The following is a 24,940-nucleotide window of genomic DNA, read 5'->3' as shown; positions in this document are numbered from 1 at the left end:
GAATACCTTAATGTTAGAAAAAAGTTTGGTTGTAATTTGTACCCTTGAAATATCACCTATCAAAGTGGACCCTAAACTGACAATTTTAGCATTTAAGTACATTTTATTGTAAATTTCTATCACATTGCTCGACTTGATTGAAACCATTAAATTTTTATAACCTTTTAATAAAAAGACATAATGATAGAATTTTAGATGACAGATATTAAATAACAGTTACGGGTACCAAAATCTTTGCATTAAAGATAGCAAAAAGGAAATGGATTGTTTTCTGATCGATTCGAATATATCATAAACAACCAAAGTGCTGAAATCAGCAATAAAAAAAAAAGGAAAAGAAAGAAAGAAAAACACGAAGCCCAAGGCTCTTATCTTGGAGATGTCAACGGGAACAAGGTTAACAGCTCCGGCGGCTCCGGTTTTCTTGGGGAGGGATGCAAATAAAAGCCCTTCTCCGCAATAGCTCTTTCCTCCTCAGAGGGTGGTGACTCGGTCCCAACTCGGGTGGAGACCACTGAGTTACGCCCGAGTGGCGTCATGGGGCTATGCACTGGCGTCGGCGGGCAGCCAGGAGAGTCGGGCTGACTCACTGATTCACCAGCTGCTTTAAGGCCGAGTTTGATCTCCATTTTACGCATGGCAGTTTGTTGCCTTCTTTCTCGAAGCTTGAGCGGTGACCTACGAACACCGGGTGGGTCAATATGGCCGTGGCGTTTTGGTGAAGTTGAGGGGCTTTGGATTTCCGGTGGTTTGTTGGTGGAGTTACCGGTTGCTCCGGTTAACTTCTGGACTAGTTCTCTAAAGGTTGTTTTGTCTACCTGAAAATATGTTCCTAGTTCCGGCGGTGACTGTCCCATTTTCTTGTTGAAGGGTTTTTTCATTCAAACTTTATTTTATCTTGAAACTAATTTTTCTTTGGCCATATGGTTTTAAAGAAGATGTATATACTATATGGTCCTTAATCATATATATAGATGGAAGAGAAAGGGGAGAAAAGGTGGAAGATTGTCAAAATAATTTATGAGTTATTAGACTATAATTTTGGTTTGGAGTGTGGAAATGATATACTCATTTAAGAATGCCGTTTTGGTTTAAGCCATAGAGTCAAAGTTGAAATAAATTATGAAATTTTGCACATTTAGCAGTTTTCTATTCTTTTTCTTTCCAACAAAGTTGTTTTGAGAGGGATATCATCGTTGCAAGTCAACCTCTTGGATTTCAGATATTAATCTTCCAACCAGTTTTGTCATGTTATGCATACAATTGTATTAATTACGTGACTAAACAGAAAGTGTAACAGTAATATTTTTCAAGAAATTCTTTAAGAATTAGATATCAATAAAAAAAAAAAAAGACATGGAGTACTAGTTTAGGAATGACATCATACTGAATTTTTGCAGGCCAACTCTCTGGACAGAAATGGAGAAATTCAATTAATCTTATGTACAGCACTATGGCTTGCTGTTTATTCTGTTCATAGTCATTTAGGGTCTGATTTCGAAATTTATAGCATTGAAAGAAAAAATTCTACTTGTAAGAAAAAATAGGAAGCAAAAGAAAAAGGAAATTATGGTAGGTCTACCTTATGAATGTAAAGTTTAGAATGGATTCATTTATAATACTCTTATTTGTTTCTTTTGTTTTTTAGACCAACTCTTATTTGTTCATCGTTTGTTAGTTTTGCATGTAAAATTCTCCTTTGTTTCTCTCTCCCTTTTGTTCAATTTGGGACATAAAGTTTTTGTTTTCTCATTTTTTTATATTGAATTCCTAGGAGATATACAGATCTGATTACATCAAATGAGTGCTTTGACACTTCTAATCCTGATTAGATCAAATGAATATTTTGACGTTTCTTTTGAATTTTTTTTAATTATAGATGATATTCGAATTCCCGATCTATATTTTAAAGAGAAATTTAATCCTTTTTTTTAGATCATTGAGGCAAAGCTCAGTGGTTTTCTATCCCGGATTCCTGCTCACCTAAAACATGCAAACAAGATGAATATGATTGCCTTTTTCCACAATGTCACACTTTCTGCGTAAATTTCTGCATTTGTCCCCTAGCAGCCGCAACTCAATTGTGTTTCTTGGTATAGTTGGACGATAGATAAGGACAGGGGCCAGGGCCAAATGGAAGTTGCCCAATGTAACGTCAATACAGGATCTATATTTCCTCCTTTTTTTTTTTTGTTTTTTTGATTGCTTAAACAGCAACATGGTACCGTACAGTTAAACTGCTTTTCGTTTGACCTGCAAACTGATTGTTATCTACTTGTATTCCTCAACTGACTCTAGATATGACGTTGGGCCTAGGTGTGTTCACGAATTGAACCGCTCGCGAATCGATCGTAAGCGGCTCGAATACAAGCTCGACTTGAGTTCGTCAATATCGAGTTCGAGTCGAGCTCGAGCTAATTAAATCGATTTCGAATTCAAAAACATTAAACTCATTGGCTCGCGAGCTCAATTATATATATATATATTTTTTTATTTAATAGTAAAATTACATATATATTTCTAATATTTTATTATTTGTTAAAAATTATTATTTTATTCATTTTTAAAAATAAATATTTATTTTTTATTTTTTAAAAATAAAATAATAATAATTATTTTTTTATTTTTTAAACTCGAATTTGAGTCGAACTCGAGCTCGAGCTTGATATTTTGAGCTCGTCGAGCTCGAGCTCGAGTTCGAGCTTCACAAAATTAACTCGAGCTCGACTCGATTAGGCCAAAGTTCGGCTCGAACTCGACTCGTTTGCACCTCTAGTTGGGCCAATGGGCAATAGTTGTTAGTAATGACATTAGTTTAATTTTGTACCGCAAGAGAGCAAGTGACCTAAATAATATGACTCAACTATTTTACTAAAATCAAAATGGTCTCTCAATTTTGTTTTTAGCCAATTTATTCCTTCAAATACTTTGTTGTAGCCAATAGAAAACTTATTTGGTTGAGCCACTCAAAATGTAAGATTTCTCCATTGATGACTAGTCAAAGCCGGGGCAAAATAGAAAAGTCACACATAGCTGTCTTAAAATTAAAAAAATAAAATTGGATTTAATCAGGCAAATTACAAAGAAATTGAATCAAATTTACACTAAAAAATATTTTTCAACAAATAGTCGTTGTATTTTAAAAATATTATTAAAAAGGCTCCAAATTTCACTCTCTGATCCATTTTCTTTGCAATTTGCTCCAGTAAATCTGGCTTCCCTAATTTTAAGAAGGGTTGTGGATGGCTTTTTTATTTTGCAGTCCGCTGTAACCAGTCATCAATGGAGAAATCTTACCATTTGGGTGGCTCAACCAAATAAGAATCCAATTAGCCATAACAAAATAGTAAATGTGGCAGATGGGGATAGGAAGAGTGTGGGAAAGGATGGGAGGCTAAAAAAAATAAAAATTAAAGGACTATCTTGATTAAGAATAAAGTTGAGGGACGATTTTGGCTTTATCGAAGTAGTTAAGGGACTATTTAGGTCATCTGCTCATTGTTAGATCTACACGAATTTGTATCAATTAGCTTTACAGTATATAAGGCGTCAACCATGCTCTTACAGCAAACATTTTTTCACTTTAGAAGCTCGCACCATAGTCTCTATCTAGCACATGTTGTTTTATTAGTGAATTTTTTATTAGTTAGCCTCTATTATTGGATCTTTTTTTGTTTGTTGTACAATGCATTTATAACATATTTATGTCTAATAAATGGGCACTTGTTAAGATGCAGGTTTTATATTAAATTTGAAAAAAATAAAGTTAATAAGAAAAAGTGCATAAATGTAAGGAAGGGTAAAAAGTATCAATGTGTACATTAACATGATAGGTTAGGTATAATTTAAATGTACTAATGATTAGTAAGTCTTCTATTGTACCATTGAAAAAATAATTTTCACACACACATACACACACACACATATATATATATATATATATATATATATATATATATATATATATATATATATATATATATATGCATGCATCATCAATCCATTTCAGAAATTCTGAATTAGAGTGTTATATTGGAAATTCACCTAAAATCACCTTACTACACATAATGATTACTTGTCTTTATAAAAATTTGGACTACCAAAAAAAAGGCTATAATTTGGGACGGAAGGATTAAAACCTTTTCTCTTCGCTATTAAGAGCAACACGGAGCAGTTTATACTTCATTGATCTTCATTTGAGAAGCAATTAATGTCTCTTCAGCGTTAAAATATCATGGAATGTGGACGTATATGGAGTAAGAACTATATATATTTAAGAATATACGTTTTCGTATGCAAATTAATGATATGCTTCCGAGAAGCTATGGTAAACAATTATGCTCTTGAGCAGCTAGTAGGTATTAAAAAAAAAAAAAAAGCAGCTAGTAAAAAACTAGAGTTGGTTGAACTATATTTTGAGTGGAATTTTAGTGACGAGGGGTTGCTACCACCCTAGAAATTCTGAATTATCTTAGGTTTTTTTTTCTCAAGGTTTAAATTTTTCAGCTATATTTTAACAAATAAATCCATTTTTTACTCTAAAATTTTACTGATAATATATGGTTGTTCCTTCAAGTATATATATTTACTATTTTGCCTCAAATCATTTTTTTTCTTACTCTTCCACCCCTCGAATCTCAACTTGTGAGTGATGGTTATAGTTGCAGTAAAGAAACAAAGATGGTACATTTAGCTCGGGCAAGGCTGAAGGCACGCAGATAGTTTGTGAAGAAGGATACAAAAAGGTGGCACAATAATTATTAAGGTTAATTTTGTTTTACACCCTGCAATTATATTTTGATTTACACTTTGGTTCTTAAATTATAAATTAGGACGCTTTAGTCCATAAATTATACCCCAATTCTTACATTGACCACTAAACTCTAATTTGTGACATTTTAGTCCTGAAACTATATCTCCATTGTCATTTTGATTCTTAAAATTCTTTCCTTCCTCTAATTTTAGAACTTTTTTGGTTATTATTTAATGTTATTTTCTGCTTGTTACAAGTATTTTATTAGTTTTAGGGATTTCATTAATGGCTGTACTTAAATGAGACGGTATTTATAGTTTAAGCACTAAAGTATCCCCATTTATACTTAAAGGAGCAAAAGTAGAAATTGAGGTATAATTGAAGGGTGCACAATAGAAGTGACCCCAATCATTAAGAGCTTTAAAATAACGAAAACTCTTCCTTTGACTTAATAAATTGAAACGAATGGGTTCTTACCAAACAAAATAATAGTAGCACGCTTTATTGAGCCAAAGCAACGTTTATCACACGAAGGCACTTGCCTCTCTCTTTCACACTAGTCGTACATGAGCGAGCACCCTCTTCAGGTGATTAAAAATTTAAAAGTTAACAACAATCTTTTTCTCATGACCATAATCGAAGTGGAAGACTATTAGAACTTGTTTCACGTGGGACTAAGAATTTTTAAGGCCATGCCATCAGAGACCAAATACATTAATCTCCTTCACACCTCAAATTATGCGTTTTAGAGGTCACCAAACACGTTAAAGAGTGGGCGTATGGAATTTCCCGGGGAGGGCCTATTATGGATTGGGTACACAGTTGCCACATTTCACAAGCACGTTGGGGCCATATGTGGAATATAGATTAGGCCGACATGCATGTGAGATGATGCGCCAGGGTACCCCAATCCATATCAAGGAAAAAAACAATTCCCCAAGGTTTTATAAACAACAAAAGAAGTCCAATCGACAATATTACAGGAATAATTCACACTAAGTGAACTGCATTAAATGAGCATGTTAATTAGATGTAGTAGAAATAGGGTACGGTCAAACTAGTTAGATCAAGAACTTATGCACCTACATAGTATGCTTGATCATCCACGTCAAGCCATAAATATAATAGCTAAGATCAATCCGAGTCATTCAATTTAAATTTAAATTCATTTGTTTTAATTGTCAAAGTCCGAAATTTGGAAAGCTCACCTTGATTTGGGCCACGAATTGTACTCCACAATTCCACTGCCAAGCTTATGTAGCTACTAGATAGCCAAACTCTCTTTAGATGAGTTGGTCATCACGCGAAACACAAGGTGCAATTCCACTATAAAGCATAGATATCTACTATAAAGCCAACTCCTTTTAGGTGAGTTGGTCACCAAATGAAGCATAAGGTGTAGGCCTGACTACAAGTCAAGAGTTCAAATCTTTGCACTTGCAAAAAATTCTAAGGATGTGTAGTAGTGCAATCCCTTTGATTTAGATGTGAGATCCTCTCCCTTTAGCCTAGTTGGCTTTTCTTCAATATAGGTTTGACTAGAAGTATGAATTGCCACACACACACACACACACACATATATATATATGGCGGGATGAGGGGTTAGCCCCTTAAACCAGAAAAATAATGAACTAAACAATAAGAGTAAGGAAGTGGATCGCAGTTGGATTGTCACTAACAGATCAGGTGCTATAACCAGTAATGAGATCTATGAATATAAATAGAACATCTAAACAAGTAAGTGAATATGAATACTAGGCGGTTTAGCCGACCATTCAACAAAATGTTATTGAATAAAAGTTTGAAAGAAAAACTTACAAGTTTGAAACTTGCTTGATCCTTGATCGAAACTTATTCCTAAGTTTGAAACCTAACTAATTTGTATTCTAGAGAGAAGGAGGAGAGTTTTTCAAGTTTAGAGAGAGAAAGAATTTGAAGAAGAGTTCTCTAAGAGTTGTGTTGGGATTGAGAGGTATTTATAGCAATTTTTTCGTATTACTACGGTACCGGCTATAGTGATTTTTATTGGTTGTTACAATATATAGTACCGCTACAGCGCACACTACAATGTATAGTGCGATTTTGCTGCCGTATTTGTACAGTAACTTACCGGACCATTGTAATGACTTCCGGTGCTACAGTGAGATTTTTCTTGTTGATTTTGTTGCTCTTAATTCATCTGAGACAGTTTGAATGTCTTTCAGAAGCATTTGTTTTTAGCAAATAGTTGCTGATAACTCTTCTAATGTTTTTTTGATCCATTCCTTGTAATGTTGTGCGTTGACTCCCCATTTCTTGAGCAAGTACTTGTTGAGAATTATTCTTTGAATATTCCTCTTTTTCATGAAACATTTCAAGGTTGTGTTTGGATTGCATTTTTCATGATTTTTCATGGAAAAAATACTGTAGCGATTTGATGTATGTGAGGGAAAAAGGTAATAGGAAAATGTGATCACGAAAAACGACGTAATTTTCCGACGGAAAATCGCAATCCAAACAAGGGTTCTTTCAGGGTTTGGGCAGAATAGCTTGAATCTCTTATTCTGACATGGTTGTATTTGCGTATGAGGTAGATTGAGATTCTTTCACCAGTATCATGGTTAAAAAATACACTATCAAAGTTTCTGATCCTAGATTCTTTGCAGTCATTTCCGTAAGAATGGTACTCTACCTAGAGTCATGAAAAGGCATTATCTCTGAGTTTCATGTAAAAGGGTTGAGTAGTAGGGTGCATAGCAGGATCTCCAGGAATCAAGAATGGATTTTCATCATCTTCTAGAGTTTGGACTTCAGTTGTTTGGGTCTAATCTAGTGTTGAATATTCGTCAGTTGCTTGGAACCAATTTGAGGTTGATTCATTAGGAATCTGATCCCAGGTTGATTCATCAGAAACCTGGTCCTAATATGATGTTCGGCCTTTATCAGGAGTCTGATTGGTCTGATTGTTTGATAAAGGATTTTCCTAGTATGATATTGTAGGTTAAATGTTTGACTAAAGAAAAGGTATCTGTGAAGTGCTTCATTAAGATTCATGTTGATAGCCTTCGTTAAGGAGCAATCCTAGAGGAAAAGACATGACTGGTTTGCTGATTAAAAAGGGACCCCAAAAAAAAAAAAAAAAAAAAAAAAGAGGAGGACTAACCGGGGAACTCCTTGCCGAACAGAGTGGTTATTTGCCTTCTCGGATGGTAGTTAGTTGATGAAAATGCCTTCTGAGGCTTGAACAGAATTGGCCTTAGCACTGAAATTTTAGTCTTCTCAAGGCTGACAAAATTCGGTGGTATTCCGGATGCTTCTTTTTTTTCAGGTTTTGATTTCTGCTGTATCATATACGGCTGTATTTTTGTGTTGTGCTACTATAAAGTATGGAATTAACACTAGTGATGGATGGAGAATGGGAACGTGCGTTCATATCCCAGCAAACCCATGATTCTGCGATAAAAAGAAAGCAAACCAAACCGTATACTTTTGTACTGCGATTCCCTTGTTTAGATGCCTATGAAACGTACTGAGCAGCTTACTAGCGATCCCATTACGTTACACTTTACAGCAACTCGGCTGGAAATGTTTCTTGCCTGTAAAATTTTTACCTCGCCTGAGATCGACCAGACTTCATTGATGTGATGACATACAAGGTGGTGTCTACCGTTGTGATTAAATATATTGTATATATGCCCAGTTAATGGTTAGTTAATGATCATGGTGAGAATGAAAATTAGTGAAATACTAAACAGAGTAAAATTATTTGAGCAATACAGTTTTGTTATAAATATTGAATAGTCATCTGAAAGAGGTTCTAGTTCTACAGGCATTCTAAATATGAAAATCAAATAAGTTTCGATACAAGAGGCTCTAGTTGATTTGTGAGAGAAATATGTGCAAGATCCTACTTTTCATAGGTTTATACAGTACAGGCAACCACAATCTTCGTTTCGATACAAGAGTTACTTGAAAGTTGAAACCATTGTTTGATTTCCTTTCCAGCAGTAGGCATTACTACAATCATTGCAGCACGGGGGACAAAATGATCTACCAAGCAGAAACAGCATAGGATTGATTTACGAGATGACAACAAACAAAATATCCACAATTACCATTGGTGATAACCACAAGTCACATTCTTTCGTTTTTCTTCTTTTTGTTTCATTATTTTTGGTTGTCGAAAAGGATTAATGCACTGGAGATGGAAGAGTATGGCTCTCTCATTGCTGGGCAGCTGCCTTATAACCTATGCTTGTTAAGAAGTTATTCATGCATGGGTACAGAACAGAGGCTTTCACAATGCATCAAAATGCAAAATCTAACATTTTGGCATTTAGGAGGACCAGAAACAAGTAAAGTTGGGAAGAAGAGTGGAAAATGTTATATCGAAAGAAATTTGAAAAAAGTATATATATGAAATAGTTTAAGAGGATTAATTTCACATACACTTTTAGTTGTAGGAAGGCATTAATACATCCGTTTTCATGCACAAATCAATTTATATCACAAATTTTAGACAGACCTACTTTTCTCCTATCAAATGCTGCTAGTGTTCACTGGCTTCAATAAAATATCATTACTAATAATGGATTAAATAATTCACCAATCAATCCCATAGACTATAAATATACTTTTCAAAATGGTTCTAGCTTCCCAAGCACTGAACTCTAATTTCAATATTAGAGTGGCTCGAAACTAAGTTCTATCAGTGGCAATGTATCTACATCATTAAATATGCAGCAAAAGCCATAGACAAATAAGAGAATGTAATGGCATATATTGCTTGGAGAAAACCCAAAAGCGTCAAAAGTTTTACTATAATATACCCATCCTAAGCACAGATATATCTGCCACCCATCAAAATCCAAACTCTTTATTAATAATTAACAAGATCTGAATTACTATAAATCCTATTTACGCAGGAATTCAGAATTTACAAAAGTTCAAAAGGACAATGTTTGCTTCATGTGGATGGATTAAATGCACGCAATACTTCAATCCGAAGATCCTAAACTACATGACATCATATAATCGTGTATTTTTCCACACAATGGCATCTAGACATTTCATTCTCACAAAACCACTTTCTGGGGCCCTGTGATGTTAATCTTCTTCCCATCTCCAGTTCTGTGCCTTCTAAAGACAGTCATTATACTTGAAGAACTTTGTTAGTGGCTCATAGTGCTTTCGTTGTCCTCATATGCATCCCTCTTTGTCTTGTTTCACTGTAGGAAATAAGCTATCAAAACTTAACAAACAACATAGCAGGTTATCATAAACTTCTGTAACCACCTTTGCCAATGTGATTAACTGAATTCAAGTCTCCCTCATACAAAGCTGCTAAAATTTATTCTTAATGGTGTCAGTCCTTACATAGTGGTTTGGTGCTTTGTAGTTTTGTATTTTACCCATGCTGAGTGAAGTGGTCATAGATCTAGCTCTCCGCTTCAAGCAATGAATTACCTTTCCATGAGCAATAGCTATTTCAACCTCTGGAAACGATTCTTCAAGAAGCTCCATGACTTCTTCAAGCCCTATGAAATAGTTCACAAGTCCATGAATAATAAATGTAGGTGTAACTGAACACCATCTAAGAAACTCGTACAAACTGCTCAGAAATTTCAAAGTTAAAACCACATGAGACATAAATCTCCTGATGACTGTCTAAAATCATATAAAGGTCATAACAAGAAAGCCAATGTAGTCAATTCACCTTTGATTCTGGGCAACACATAAAAAACCTGTCCATCTCGGTCCAGCTCATACTTTGTAGCTGATATCATCTTTTCCTTAGAATATGATGAAAGACGGGTTCTTATTGGAACTCTTTCAGGAGGTGGTGTAGTTATTAAACTGCAAAAGGTTGAAACAAAATATACATCAAAAAATAAGGACATCACATTCAAGAAAACTTGCACAAACAAAATGGTATTAGCTGAGATCACCAGCCCATATTCTAGTCTAATTACAACCACTCCATATTCAAAATGGTATTAGCTGATATCACCAGCCCATATGTTTCTTTGTAATTACACCACTCCATTTTCACTCAGGCTGTAAAGGGACAAAAGATAGGGGTACTTCTCTCCTTTCATATGGTTAAAAAGTCAAGTGGAGCGCCATTGACAAACAACAGAGTGCAAAAACCAGCTCCTCCTATTCACACAAACACAAGACTCACCCAACCCCCTGAGGACAAAACAGCAAACAGTGGCCCAGGCAGTGGTTAGAGATAATTAGTTTAATAGAACATTGACTGGAACTACCTATCAAGTAAAAGATCATAAAAATGACGTAGCAGAATATCAACTCACATCAATTTGAATTTACTCAAGAATTTAGCACCTGAAACTTTTCATTTTAATGAGCAAAAATTACCTGGCATCACAAAACCCAGTCAAAGCTAAATAGAGGGTTCGTGGAATAGGCGTTGCTGAAAGCGTGAGTACGTCAACTGAGGTTTTAAAAGAAGCAATCTTCTTCTTTTGTTTCACACCAAATCTCTGTAAAGCATCATCTCACATATAAATCTAAATCATTTGTTTCTCTTGATATCAGAATACTAAATGCAGAAGACCAAGTGAAGAAGTCAAACCGTCTCTCCTTCAAAGGGGAGCAAAACAACCCTTTATAATAAGCATTGCAGTGCACCTAAACCCCAATATTTAAGTATGATATACTATTTGCAGTGACTCTGTAGCATGAAACGAGCAGTGAATGAAGAACTATTCATACATAAGACAAAATAAAGCAGAACAAGTAATGTCTTAGAAGGGAAAAAAAAAAGCAATAAAAGCAAGGCAAGTAAACAAAAAAATTATGACAAAATGCGGAGGGAAACGACTAAGGCAATAAAAAGGAAATCAACGCAATAAATAAATAACGCAAAGTAAAGCTAAACAATAGCATATATGTAGCAAAATATCCACAAGGCAATTTAAGATATGGAAATGGTAACAACCAAAGATTGGAAGAGAAAAGGGGGAAACGTGCAAGGAAATGTAAAATAGGTCCATAAAAGAGCAGAAGAGCTCACCTGATACTGCCGGATGGTGAACGATAAGAAGGAATAGTAACAACATAACAGGCACCACCATACCAATTAGCTATATGCTTGAAAAAGTAACGGGGACAACCAACAGGTCTCATCATCGCAAGCACCTAATCCTCGGGAAAGAACAGAAAGAAACAGTGGACGAAATGTACGGCTTCTGAACACAAAGTCAGTTCACCCACCTTCTCCAACAAGAAGGCGACTATCTGGCTAAGCAAGCGAGACGCAATAAAGACTACATTACCAATACAACCTCCAGAAAACAGCAGAACAAAAAAATACAATAAAAGGGCAAGCGTTAAAAAGAGCACAGCGAAGTGCTAAAATGGTAATATCAACGGGGCTAGGAGCCCAACGACCACATTACCAAATCACTGCTTCACCGCTTCAGGAGCAGCCACAGGGGGGAAATAGTCTGGGTAAAAATTGTTTGACAAATACACAACCACATGAAAGTCAAATGGCAAGGAAGAAGGAGGAAGAGGCAGTGAAAAAAAGTCACGATTCACCACTGAGAATTGAACCGCTCTCATCAGAAGAAGCTGTAAGGTATAATAGAATAGAGCTCCGGTGCGAAGGTGAAGAAAGAAGAAGCGTAATTTCTGCCAAAGCCACATTACCAACACACCTTGATAATAAAAAAAAAAAGGGGAACTCCTATAGATACAATAACAGGTTGGAACGTAAATAGGTGAACACCAAAGGGGTACAACCGTAATATTGGCCAATCTCTGATCCCAACAACCCATTACCAAACAACAACTCTACCGTTTTTTGACCACAAAAGAAAAAGAAGGAAAAAAAATAAAAGACAACCGGACTCTACTGTTTTTCGACCACAAAAGAAGAAAAAAAAAAAAGACAACCGGATACCCAGCACCAGCCAACCAATCGTCTCTTGCCACGTGGCGGACAACCACGCCGACGTGGAACCCCGGCTTTCACCCTTATATGATGACATATGACCTTTGAGGCAATCTACAACTCATAAAGAAAGAAGAAAAGAATATATAATCCAATGCCTTCTATTCTCTACTTGCAAATTGCTTACCTTGTGCGAGATCATTAGAGAGAGGATCCTGTGTTAGGAACTTGGCGAATTATGAGCGAAATCATTAGAGCATATACATATGTGTGCCAACTATATGATTTAGAACACTATTGAGGAAGCAATTCTAACAAGTGAAATGAACTTTGACAATCAAAAGTTCCAGTATCATACAACGTTCACTTGACATCTTCTCGGGAGCACTACATACAACATGAATCCCGGTGAACCAAGTCATGCTTGTGTGTGCCCCTCTTGAAGAACCATCAATCCTACATATCGATCTCATACCAGCAAAGATACAAAAGTAATCAAAAAATGGAACTAATCCTTCCCACAATTCCCATCCCCTTTTCCATTTCCTCCAAACGATGTAAACAAATCATTACCACTACAACCTACCTTCTAAACTGACCAAAAAGAAAAAATGCAGATATGCTGAATACATTCAAATAACTGGCAAAAAAATAACTCATAAGCGTAACTTAGTTCTCCACATTTCCCCAATGACCTTCCTTGGTGCTGGATCATCAGGTCCCCTGTCTCGTTGTCCAGAAGTGAAGTACAACCATCCATTCCAAAAGCCAACAAGAGTAGTTTTCACTCGATAAGGAAGCTTTCCCACGACTGACCATTTCTTTAGCAGTCCAAAACCAGGATTGAAAACAAAAACAAATAAAGAAAAATATTTCAGAAAGTCAAATGCAGATCAAGAAAGAAGTTTCATGAGAAGATACCAGCAAAATCGGTTGCAAATAACCAGCAGCAGAAATAGAAGAGACCCAAGAATACTCAAGGACTGACTGACACAGTACAAAAGCAAACACCTGCTGTAACGGGTTTGCATCTGGAGAGTCTAGGCTTACCACCACATTATGCTGAATACATGTACACATTTATGCTTGTATGAGCGCACAGACACATTTTTTTTTTTTGGGAAGGGGGGGGGGGGGGGAGGGTGTTGAAAATCCACCTCCAATGTTACATCTGCTGAGTTTGGTAAAAGATTGCAGGAAAAACATCAGCAGAATAGCAACGATTAATGTCTTTGTCTAGGCTATATACTGTTTTTCCTAAGTTTTTGAATTCGGGTAACAAGCTTAACTAAGGGCTTTTTGGCTGAACTTCACCCATGGAGAAGATGCGTCTTTCTAGCATCAAAAACATTAGACCATTAATTATCAAGTTTTTTAGACTTTAAGCTTACCAGTGTATCTAACTGAAACTGGAATACTTCTCCAACAAGCGTAATCTTCTTTGTTTCAGGGTGCTTCTCTGTTGTGCCTCCAACAATAATGATTGAATTATTCACAATTTTCCAAGCAAACTCTATGTGTGAATCAGGCTTTGGCATAGGCGGTAAGACCTTCCACTTCATATCATCATCCAGCATGTAAACATCACCATAGACAACCTGTAAGAGTCTCAAGCTGCATACTTTAGAATAGATCTTAGATGTTTCCAAAACATTCATTTTGCTTTAGACAAAATTCTCAGTCTACTACTAAAGAAGAAGTGAATAAATCAGCTCATAACTAACAATGTCATGAGATATTAAAAATTAAGTCCCATTAGAGAAAATGACACTTGCTAGTTGCTACAATCATAATTGGAAAAAGAATAAAGCACTATGCTGCTCTTTTTTTTTTTTTTTTTTTCATTTCACGAGTAAAAGTGCTTAATGTAGGTGAAAGAAGTATATTACCTCATTCCTGCGAGAGCACTTAAAAATAGGAGACCCAGGCTTTGCCATAAAATCACCCTCTTGACCGCCTATGACATACAATCGATCATCAACCACGACACAAGCCCTGCATGAATGTGGTTTTTACACCAGAAACAACAAGATCATTCACTCGTGCTGGAAATTTCATTGAAATTACAACTGCAAATTGAAAAACTAGTGTTTCTGAATCGTCCTTAGTGTTTTCTCTAATTTCTTTTAAGAAAATCTCCATCAATTATAGAATAAAGCCCTATTGCATGATAAATATCAGAGATAAGTTCTTCACCTTCCATTGTTTTAGCATATCTGGACGGAAACAGTAGTCATCCACAAATACAGTTGCGAAACCAAATTTAAGCTAAGAAAACTTTGTTGTCTAATTACATCAGAAATTCAAGCAACATAGAATGGTCACATTACAATGAGAATAGACTCCTTAATAAATTCAAATCTTTACAAATCAAACACTTGCATGTTTAAATCTGATCTTTCTAAATTATTTGACATTTAATTCCCAGCAACGGAAAACACGATTGTATAGATAAGAGAAGAAACCAAATGCAAACTTAAATTTTTATATAGTGAAATCTAACCTCTTTGGAAAATAAACCAATGAAAAAAAAAGGAACTCTTACAGACAGAACCCGAACAAACTTTCTTCTCCGCCATTACTCTCATCCCCACAAACAGATTAACTGTTTTATTTACCGTGACATACAATTAATTCCAGGTAAGTAGTGGAAACAAACCTGTGAGGTCCACCACGGGGTATGGGAACCTCAGTCCGCCACTCCTCCTCTAAAGCTTTGCCATCTTTTACCGCAATACTCCAATGCTCTAATCCAGGTGTATGACGATTCTCTTTGCTGCCACCCATCACATGTAGTCTTTCCCTCCAGAGTTGAGTTGCAGGTGCATACCTGAAATTATCCGAGTAAATCTTTAACAAAGACATGTACAGAAGCGACAACCACACCACAGTTACATTCTGGGATACACCTAGTGGAAAGTGAATTCAGTACATGCTGAAAATCACATCACATCTTTCATTTTAACAACCATAAGAGAGGGCCATTCAACCCCCAACTTGCACTCAAAAGTAAAGGTGCAGCTTCAAACATGCTCTTCATTAAGTAAGACGGAGGGCAACATTATGTGCTAGACAAGAAATATTTGGTCCCCAAGAAAACCAAGACCAAATACCAGAATTTACACACACAACGAAGAAGAACAACTTGAGAAGTCATAACTCAAAATAGAAGCAGGACAAGAGGCATTTGGACGACAAATTCATGCGAAATAAATACTAAATCAATTGAAAGCTCGATAAAATTGAAGATTAATAAAACTAACCAGGTGGAATGGAACATTCATACCTAGGGAGAGGTAGAGGAGGCATGTTGCTCCACTGCTTCGTCTGTGTGTCAAGCACAAATGTTCGTGCAGTAGGCCCTCTACACTGAGGGCCATATTGCCCAGTAACTACATAAATATACCTCCCATCTGTTACCATACCCAAATGTGAATGGGCCATCTCTTTAGGCATATCAAACCTTCCTCCCCATGTATTGTCGGTAAAGTTGTAAATGTCCACATGAGAATGCACCTACAGCAGAGAGAGATGAAGGGATGATATAGTGAATCAAGTTGAGGTAGGAAATATTCGGTGTAAATCGAGAGAGAGTACAAAAGGAGAGGTGGGAATGGGTTTTACATAATCAATGGTTCTGTATCCGGCAAAGACATAAAGGAGATGGCCGATCTGAATGGCAGCACCGTCAAGACGAGGGACGGGGGCAGGGGCCATCTTCTCCCATTCCAAGAGGGGAGCTGGCAAATCAGAAAAGGTAGCTGATAGTAACCTCTGATTGGTCTTTACATGTTTGTCAGCAGCGTCCTTGTCCTGCATAAATGAGAGTGTACACAAGGGGGAAATAAAACACTCGGAAAATGATAAGAAAGAAATGCAGAAGCAGTAGCAGTAGAAAGCAACCTGGGGTTTGGTATATAAATACTGAAAAACCAGAATTAGTGTTGCTGCTAAATATCCGTGTTAGGGTTTATGAGTTTATTATTATTATTATTATTATTTTGGTTGTTTGCTCTAAAGATATGAAATTTGCAGAGGAGGGCATAAAAAAAAAGAAAGGTGAGAGAAAGAGGAGGAGGGGGGGGACCTTGAAGGGAGCAGCAGCGGAATGGGTGTGATTGGGGAAGGGAGAATGGGAGATGACGATGACGGGCGCAGAGGAGGAGGAGGCAGGAGAAGGAGAAGAAGCGGCCCAAAGTAGATCTGCGATTAGAGCAAAACCCAGTAGGCCTATTATGCAGGGCAACAGCAATTTCTTGGCGGCGGTGGTTTTATGCTGCTTGGCGATAGCTGCCGTTGGCCTCCCCATATGTCAAATCTCAATATCAACAATGTCGCGATCTCATCATCATCTTCTCTGTCATTGTTGTTGTATGAAATATAATAGTAGTCATTTTCGTTTATGATCTATGACCCATCATCATCATCATCCGCTCGTCTTCTTCTCTCATCAATTCATTCATAGATGGCTGTGAAATCTAATATCCCCATATGAGCCAAGGAAAATGTTGTCAGTCAAAAACATGCTTCATGTTCCAGAATGCACAACAAAATTATTGAAATAAGAGCAACACGCTAATTATGGTGTGTGCAATCAATAACAATAACTGGCAAGTTGACTGAGAAACAAACCATACACCAATCATTACGTGGATACAGAAGCTGCTTTCCCTCATTATCCAAAGAAGAAAATGGATGGCTATGCAAATCTCAGTAGCACGAACCAAATAAGAGGGTAGTGATAATTGAGAACAAAATCTCAAAATGCACGATGAATGTGATGAAGCAAATACTTTCTTTCTTGCAATTTGAGTCCCAAAATATTGTGTACTTCCTATTCACAGTAATGCACATCATGTAGGACAAGCCCTTGCAATCGGTCCCTTATCACGCTTAAACCTACGTTTTAAAGTTCAAATTCCGGATTTAATTTCAGGGAAGTTTCTTCAATGAAAGTGTACAACCCACACTATAACCAATAGATCATTTACATGGGGATAGCCACAACTATGATTCTCACAAACTGATCTCAATACAAATTTACATTCATTTGATCCAACACACTCCTACACAAACCCCAAACAAGCACACTATGAGTTTGAAAGAAATAATATAGAGATGGTCAAAAGAGTACGTTAAAGGAAGGTGGATAGAGACAGATAATCAACAGATACCATAACAAATACTAAACATACGAAAGATTTGGAAGCAACAAGCATCGAAGAATGTTCTAATATATGCATACTATCTTTGACAAATGTAAGTAGAGAAAGTCGACAAAACAAAGCCTGAAAAAGACACCAACTCGACGGAGTTGATAGATTAGTGATAATCGGGGGTAGATCACATGGAACAACTGTTGCATCTTTTGCAAAACCAAAAGTTTTCCATAAAGAAGCATAAATCAACATACACAAATAGATATTGCAAACGTGAAGCGAGCAACAGCTAGGGCAAAGAACCGCAATAAAACACAGGATTGGCATTTCGTTTTCTTCAAAATCAATAAAGACAAGTCAGCAACAAGGCCAAATGGAGATGTAAGACAGCTGGGACTTAGATCAAACCAAATAAAACACTTTTTTTTTTCTATTTTTTCTTAATATATGGGTAGCAGCCCTTTTACCAGACCAAGAAGTAACAACTCCACTAGGGTTTCCTTTTGTATATTTTCCCGTTCCACCGTTAAAGCTTCAACCGAGTCATTCTGAGCTCTGGACAGTCCAGGAATGCAAATCAGCGAGAAATAATTCAAGGAGAAACTGCCTAAATTTGATAACCCTACCATAACAGACAGCTATGTAAATTGGCATACATTTATCCAGTTCATAGTGGCAGACCTCAAACAAAAGTACAAACTTTGACACCAAATCGAGAAAACAAGGCAGACCCACTTCACCATTTGGAGCAAAAAGGAGAGAAACAGCCAAAGATCGGAGGCATAACCAATGGAGAATGAGAAAGCAAAGACAATGGTAAAATAATAATAATAATAATAATAACAAAAGGAATGAGAGAGAGAGAAAGAGAGAGAGAGAATCAAATTAGGTGAAGGGAGGGAGGTTTACCTGAAATAGTAGCAACTAGAGGAAGGAGAAGGGTGAAACGTGAGGGAAATACAGAGCTGGAGACATGAGATGGGAGTAGAATGGGATGGTTGATGGAATATGAATAATAGCAGTAGCACAACTAACACAGATGAGAAGGGATGAGATGAGATGAGGAAGAGCAAAGAGGAAAATGGGGGTTTGGGGGATGATGTCTCACTTTAAGGCTTAGTTTGGGAGTTTAGGATAGAAAAGAAAAGAAGAGAAAGCTTAAGTTATGAGAGAAGAGAAGAGAAGAGATTGTTATGTTGTTTGGGAGTTTTGAGAATTAATGGAATGATTTTGGATATGGAAGTCATTAAATATTTGTTCAAGGCATTTTTAAGGACAAAATAGGCATTTTAGAAAAATTAACAAGCTTTCTCCAAACTTTCTCTCCATTTCTTTCCAATTTGGGAGGAAACATTTTTGTCACTATTCATCTTCCCATTTCCTTTCTTTTCTTTCCTACTTAAAACTATCAAACAAAGGAAAATCAGTCTTTCTCTTCTTTTCCCTTCTTTTCTATCCAAATCATTCACTCCCAAATGAAGCATAATTGACGTAATTTGGGGGTTCAGTTAGCGATGGTTGGGATTTTGCTGCTGCTGCTGCTGTTGCTGCGGCTGATCTCGTCGCTGTTGTCGTTGCTGGTGCGATCCCATCAACATCTTACTTCATTTCTTTCTTTCTTTGTTTACTTTTGTTCTCTCGCTACTTTTTTCGAATGCACCCCTAACCGCAACAAGGGGTGTGTTGTCCTGTCCGGCTATAACGTCCTCCAACATCCCATTTTTTGAAAAATATATACATCATCCTACTACTAAAATATGACACTAAAAGTTAAAAGAATCAGAAATTTTAAAAAAAAAAAACCGAGAGATAATAAATACTTTGGTTGTATTATTAACAATGCGACTAGTGAACCTGTTTGGAATTTTTGAAATAGTAAAAAGAAAATTAAAAATAAGTAACGAGAGAAAATGAAAGAAATACAAGAAAATAAGGGCTAATTTCTCAAAATTATCTAAAAAAATTATCTCAAAAATGGGGGTGCTCGAGACCTCATCCAATCAAATGTGGGGAATGTTTTTTTTTTCTTTTAAGTGTCAAACACTTTAGTTTGACACCTCTTTTTTTTTTTTAAACGTCTCTTAGTCGTCACACAATATTATGTAGTGAGAAAAGAGAAAATTTTTAAAAAATTTTAACCTGTCTGTGGCCGCACAATGCTATACAGTGACGAGGATAATTTTTTTCATTTCTTTCGGTCATTGCATTATTGTTTTGGTAACTGAAATACTTATTTTAAAAAAACATAATTTTATTTTTAAATTTTTTTATAATGACAATTTTTTAAAAAAACTCGATTCGATCGTGTTTGATCGGTTCAATTTATTTTTCGAATTATTCATTGAATCGAAGCGATGGCATGATCAGTTTGTGATTTGATTGGTTGAACCGGTCAGAGTGCAATCTGACGCATCTACAGAGTGGTATCTTTAGCAGTTGTACGGTACTGTCAACAACAAAAGGTTTAGAAAATAAAAATCAATTACCAAGGTGAAATAAACACTTAACTTAATGCTAATTAGTAACACCGACACGAGCCAACAATGACAAACCCCATTTTCTACCTTCTCACTAGTTTTCACTAAGGGTGATGCTAAATCAAATATCTAAACTTGAACTCGCAAACTACTCAGTCAACAACTTGATTTGAACTCACTTTAATCGACTTTGAACTTGAATTTGGGTTGCCCGTTTGATCTCACAAATCGAGTTCCAAATTATTGTACTTGAAGGATCAACATGCCTAATCAAGCTTTTTATAATATATAGATTTTTTTTTATTGTTGTAAAATGTCAATTAAATTTTTTATTTAAAATTATATGTAAAATATTAATTTTTATTATGCGAGCTTGAATGGATTCAATAGAGATTGATTAGACTCGATTAGATTTAATTAAACTTAAAATCAAGTTTGAATTCCAATAAGGTAAACTGAAGTCGAACTCCAGATCAAAAATTTTATGTTGAGTCAATTTCGAGTTATGCATTATTCGAACTCGATTCAAATCGAATGCACCCTGGTATTTGCACTTCCTTTTACACGATTTAGACTCTGCAAAAAAATGGGAGTTGCGCTGCTCTTTTTTTTTTTTTTGGTTACTGTAATTTAGGAAGGTATAGAATACTTTAGTTTAGTACAGGGAAATGCTATATGCATATGGCTATTCCTCCCTATGCATATCTAAATGTAAGCGTACTAAACCACCAACCATTTAAGACCTACCAATTGCCACATTAAGTGATTTTTTAAAATATTTAGACGGGTGTGGTACGCACCCGTCTGATCCAATGGTGATTCAGTTCCCATCAATCCCCCTAGACCCAATTGGATCTTCCCCTTAAATTAAGATAGTGTAGGATTGACTGTTGAAAAAATATATATCAGCGTACTACAATTTCTGCCTTGTATAATCCATACTGTCTATCCTATATATATACTACATTTACTACTGCATATATTATTTTTTATATATATAAAGGGAAAAGGAGGTGTTGGTGTAAATTTTTTTTATGGTACTTTATATCCTTTCAACTAATATGTATTTCTTATTATTTTGTCTTTCAACTTATTTAGTGAACCTTAATATTTATTAACAACTATCAATTATGGTTATGAATTACTGCTAAACAATTATTTATTTATATATTATATTTTAGTGAATTTTCTACATATCTACTACTACAGCATAAAACCAATTCTCTTGAAAATGATTTCAAATATAGTAAAAAAAAAGTGACACAAATTTCTTTTATTAGTTAGTTGCACGCACATCATTCATGTATGCCATAAACAGTAGTAGTGATATAGTATAATTTTAATAGACCCTCCTCATGACTTGGGTGGCCCGGCATAAGCTAAATGACCATTTAGTCCCTCACCTCATTGAATTCGTCTATCTACGGCTGGTTACAAAGTTACGAAGTTATAGCTTTTTTTAACAGCCAAATTATGAACTAAAATTGACCGATGATCTGCTAACATTAAGGAAAATAACTCTAGCAAAGGATTGAGAAATACACAAAGATATCCCTTGAAGCAGAACAGGCCTAATATAATATAATATAATTTGCCAATGGGTACTTTTTATTTCAACAGCAGCAAGCCATCTATCCCAATTTAAAGCATCAAAATTTCCTTTGCCGAACAGAGTGGTTATTTGCCTTCTCGGATAGTAGTTAGTTGATGAAAATGCCTTCTGAGGCTTGAACAGAATTGGCCTTAGCGCTGAAATTTTAGTCTTCTCAAGGCTGATAAAGTTGGGTGGTATTCCAGATGCTTCTTTTCCTACCTTGACGTGGTCTTTTTCAGGCTTTGATTTCTGCTGTATCATATACGCCTGTATTTTTGTGTTGTGCTACTATAAAATATGGAATTAACACTAGCAATGGATGGAGAATGGGAACGTGTGTTCATATCCCAGCAAACCCATGATTCTTCAATAAAAAGAAAGCAAACCAAACTGTATACTGTTGTACTACGATTCCCTTGTTTAGATGCCTATGAAACATACTGAGCAGCTTACTAGCGATCCTATTACGTTACAATTTATAGGAACTTGGCTGGAAATGTTTCTTGCCTGTAAAATTTTTACCTTGCCTAAGATCGACTAGACTTCGATGATATGATGACATATGACCTTTGAGGCAATCTACAACTCATAAAGAAAGAAGAAAAGAATATATAATCCAATGCCTTCTATTCTCTACTTGCAACTTGCTTACCACGTGCAAGATCATTAGAGAGAGGATCCTGTGTTAGGAACTTGGCGAATTATGAGCGAAATCATTAGAGCATATACATACGCATGCCAACTATATGATTTAGAACACTATTGAGGAAGAAATTCTAACAAGTGAAATGAACTTTGACAATCAAAAGTTCCAGTATTATACAACGTTCACTTGACATCTTCTCGGGAGCACTACATACAAGTTCATGAATCCCAGTGAACCAAGTCATGCTTGTGTGTGCCCCTCTTGAAGAACCATCAATCCTACATATCGATCTCATACTAGCAAAGATACAAAAGTAATAAAAAAATGTAACTAATCTTTCCCACAATTCCCAACCCCTTTTCCATTTTCTCCAGACGATGTAAACAAATCATTATCACTATAACCTACATTCTAAACTTACCAAAAAAAAAAAATTCAGATATGCTGCATACATTAAAATAACTAGCTAAAAAATAACTCATAAGTGTAACTTAGTTCTCCACATTTCCCCAATGACCTTCCTTGGTGCTGGATCGTCAGGTCTCCTGTCCCATTGTCTAGAAGTGAAATACAACCATCCATTCCAAAAGCCAACAAGAGTAGTTTTCACTCAATAAGGAAGCTTTCCCACGACTGACCATTTCTTTAGCAGTCCAAAACCAGGATTGAAAACAAAAACAAATAAAGAAAAATATTTCAGAAAGTCAAATACAGATCAAGAAAGAAGTTTCATGAGAAGATACCAGCAAAATCGGTTGCAAATAACCAGCAGCAGAAATAGAAGAGACCAAAGAATACTCAAGGAGTAACTAACACAGTACAAAAGCAAACACCTACTGTAACGGATTTGCATCTGGAGAGTCTAGGCTTACCACCACATTATGCTGAATACATGTACACATTTATGCTTGTATGAGCGCACAAACACAATTTTTTTTTTTGGGAAGACGGGGTGTTGATAATCCACCTTCAATGTTACATTTGCTAAGTTTGGTAAAAGATTGCAGAAAAAACATCAGCAGAATAGCAACGATTAATGTCTTTGTCTAGGCTATATACTGTTTTTCCTACGTTTTTGAATTCGGGTAACAAGCTTAACTTAGGGCTTTTTGGCTGAACTTCACCCATGGAGAAAAGAAAGATGATACCCTGAAACTCATTGATGTATCGAATTCAATTTGGACAGTTCCAGAAGCAAACTGTCGGATGTTTGAGACTATTGTATTTTGTATTGGTTCTGCTGGTGCTACCTCTGGAAGTATCCAGTTTTCTAGGAGTGTGATCTGGTTTCAGGTGATAGATTTTGAGACAGTGATTCGAGATCTAGCTAGATCTATTTGGAATAAGATTGTTTCTCCTTTTTGTAGTATTTTTAGGGTTCATGTCCTGAATGCTGAATTCATAACCTTGTATTGAATCCTGTAAATAATAGCTACTGGAACAGTCCCAATCTTGACTCTATGTGAGGACCCAAAAAATTTTCTTATTTTTATCTTATTTTACTAGTTTATTTAATTATTTATTCACCTGTTTTCTCCGAATAATTTATTTCAACCATTTTAAATCCATTTACATGGAACAATGTCTCACTTATATTTTTAAAACGTCCTGTTAGCAAATTTAATTTTTCAGAGGCTCGTTTAGTGAGAAATAGCGAGTACACATTTTTCAAGGCAATATTCGATCCGAGAGTGCAATAATCTTGGAGAAGTAAGAATGATCAATAGTAGACCAAGAAAAGTTAATTGAGAGATTAAAGATGAGTGAGTCCAAATTTTTGCTTTATCGCCAGCGAATCGGAAATTCGCGTATTTCGCATCAGAACGGCTAAATGGAGATTTGAGAAATTAATATTAGACTACTAAAAGTGAATAATTATAGTGTTAAAGGAATTACATTAGAGGATTAGTGCCCTAGTACAACAAACAAGAGAGAAAAGTGGTGGAACGAAACACTATTCGAACTCTATTCATAGTTGACTTTTGCAAAGCTTTTGGCCACAATTTCTTCAAGCTTCCAAGACAAGATTCACACAACTCAAACCACTCTCTCTCTCCTCTATTTGTTCGGCCGAAACTAGAAGAAAAAGGGAAGGAAGAAAGCTCTCTTCACTTGCTCCAATTTTTGCTTCCATTTCACTTGAAAATCCTCACCCAAATCACATACTACTTGGAGATTAGTTCTAGTTTGAAGAAAGGCATCATCTTATGGATTTTTTTTGGAGAGTTTTGGTGAAAAAAATTCTGGTTTCTTCAAGAGTTCAAGAAGTAACCCTTATCTCCTTTAAATCTTTCCATTTAATCAAAGTTTAGTGGTTAGATAGCATGGGTCTACAACCCTAAGCAAGGAATAGGCTAGTGGATTTGAGGTGTTTCATTTCTTACTTTAATCTCTAGGCTAGCGGTCTTGAG

At 35.9% G+C, this 24,940-nt stretch overlaps 2 protein-coding genes across 3 annotated transcripts; both read right to left on the bottom strand.

Moving 5' to 3' along the window:
• Nucleotides 1-368: 368 nt before the first annotated feature.
• Nucleotides 369-857, bottom strand: LOC113702847 (VQ motif-containing protein 19-like). The gene has a single exon (XM_027224003.2). It carries the CDS (start codon nucleotides 855-857, stop codon nucleotides 369-371), a length of 489 nt encoding a protein of 162 aa, XP_027079804.2.
• Nucleotides 858-12,962: 12,105 nt separating this feature from the next.
• On the bottom strand, nucleotides 12,963-18,983 carry LOC113703292 (kelch repeat-containing protein At3g27220). 2 transcript variants are annotated; one of them, XM_027224608.2, is made up of 9 exons: nucleotides 18,722-18,983; nucleotides 18,280-18,367; nucleotides 16,741-17,131; nucleotides 16,278-16,466; nucleotides 15,940-16,169; nucleotides 15,313-15,483; nucleotides 14,543-14,648; nucleotides 14,045-14,251; nucleotides 12,963-13,474 (listed from the first exon to the last, which is right to left on the bottom strand). In XM_027224608.2, the coding sequence occupies exons 3-9, from the start codon at nucleotides 16,960-16,962 to the stop codon at nucleotides 13,310-13,312; spliced, it is 1,290 nt and encodes a 429-aa protein (XP_027080409.1). In that variant the 5' UTR covers nucleotides 16,963-17,131; nucleotides 18,280-18,367; nucleotides 18,722-18,983; the 3' UTR covers nucleotides 12,963-13,309. The 2 variants fall into 2 exon arrangements, with proteins under 2 accessions (XP_027080409.1, XP_027080411.1); XM_027224610.2 differs by lacking the exon at nucleotides 18,280-18,367.
• Nucleotides 18,984-24,940: the final 5,957 nt, after the last annotated feature.

This window comes from Coffea arabica, chromosome 8e (genome assembly GCF_036785885.1).
Source record: "Coffea arabica cultivar ET-39 chromosome 8e, Coffea Arabica ET-39 HiFi, whole genome shotgun sequence".
NCBI lineage: Eukaryota > Viridiplantae > Streptophyta > Magnoliopsida > Gentianales > Rubiaceae > Coffea > Coffea arabica.
This window is presented reverse-complemented; position numbering and strand designations above follow the sequence as displayed.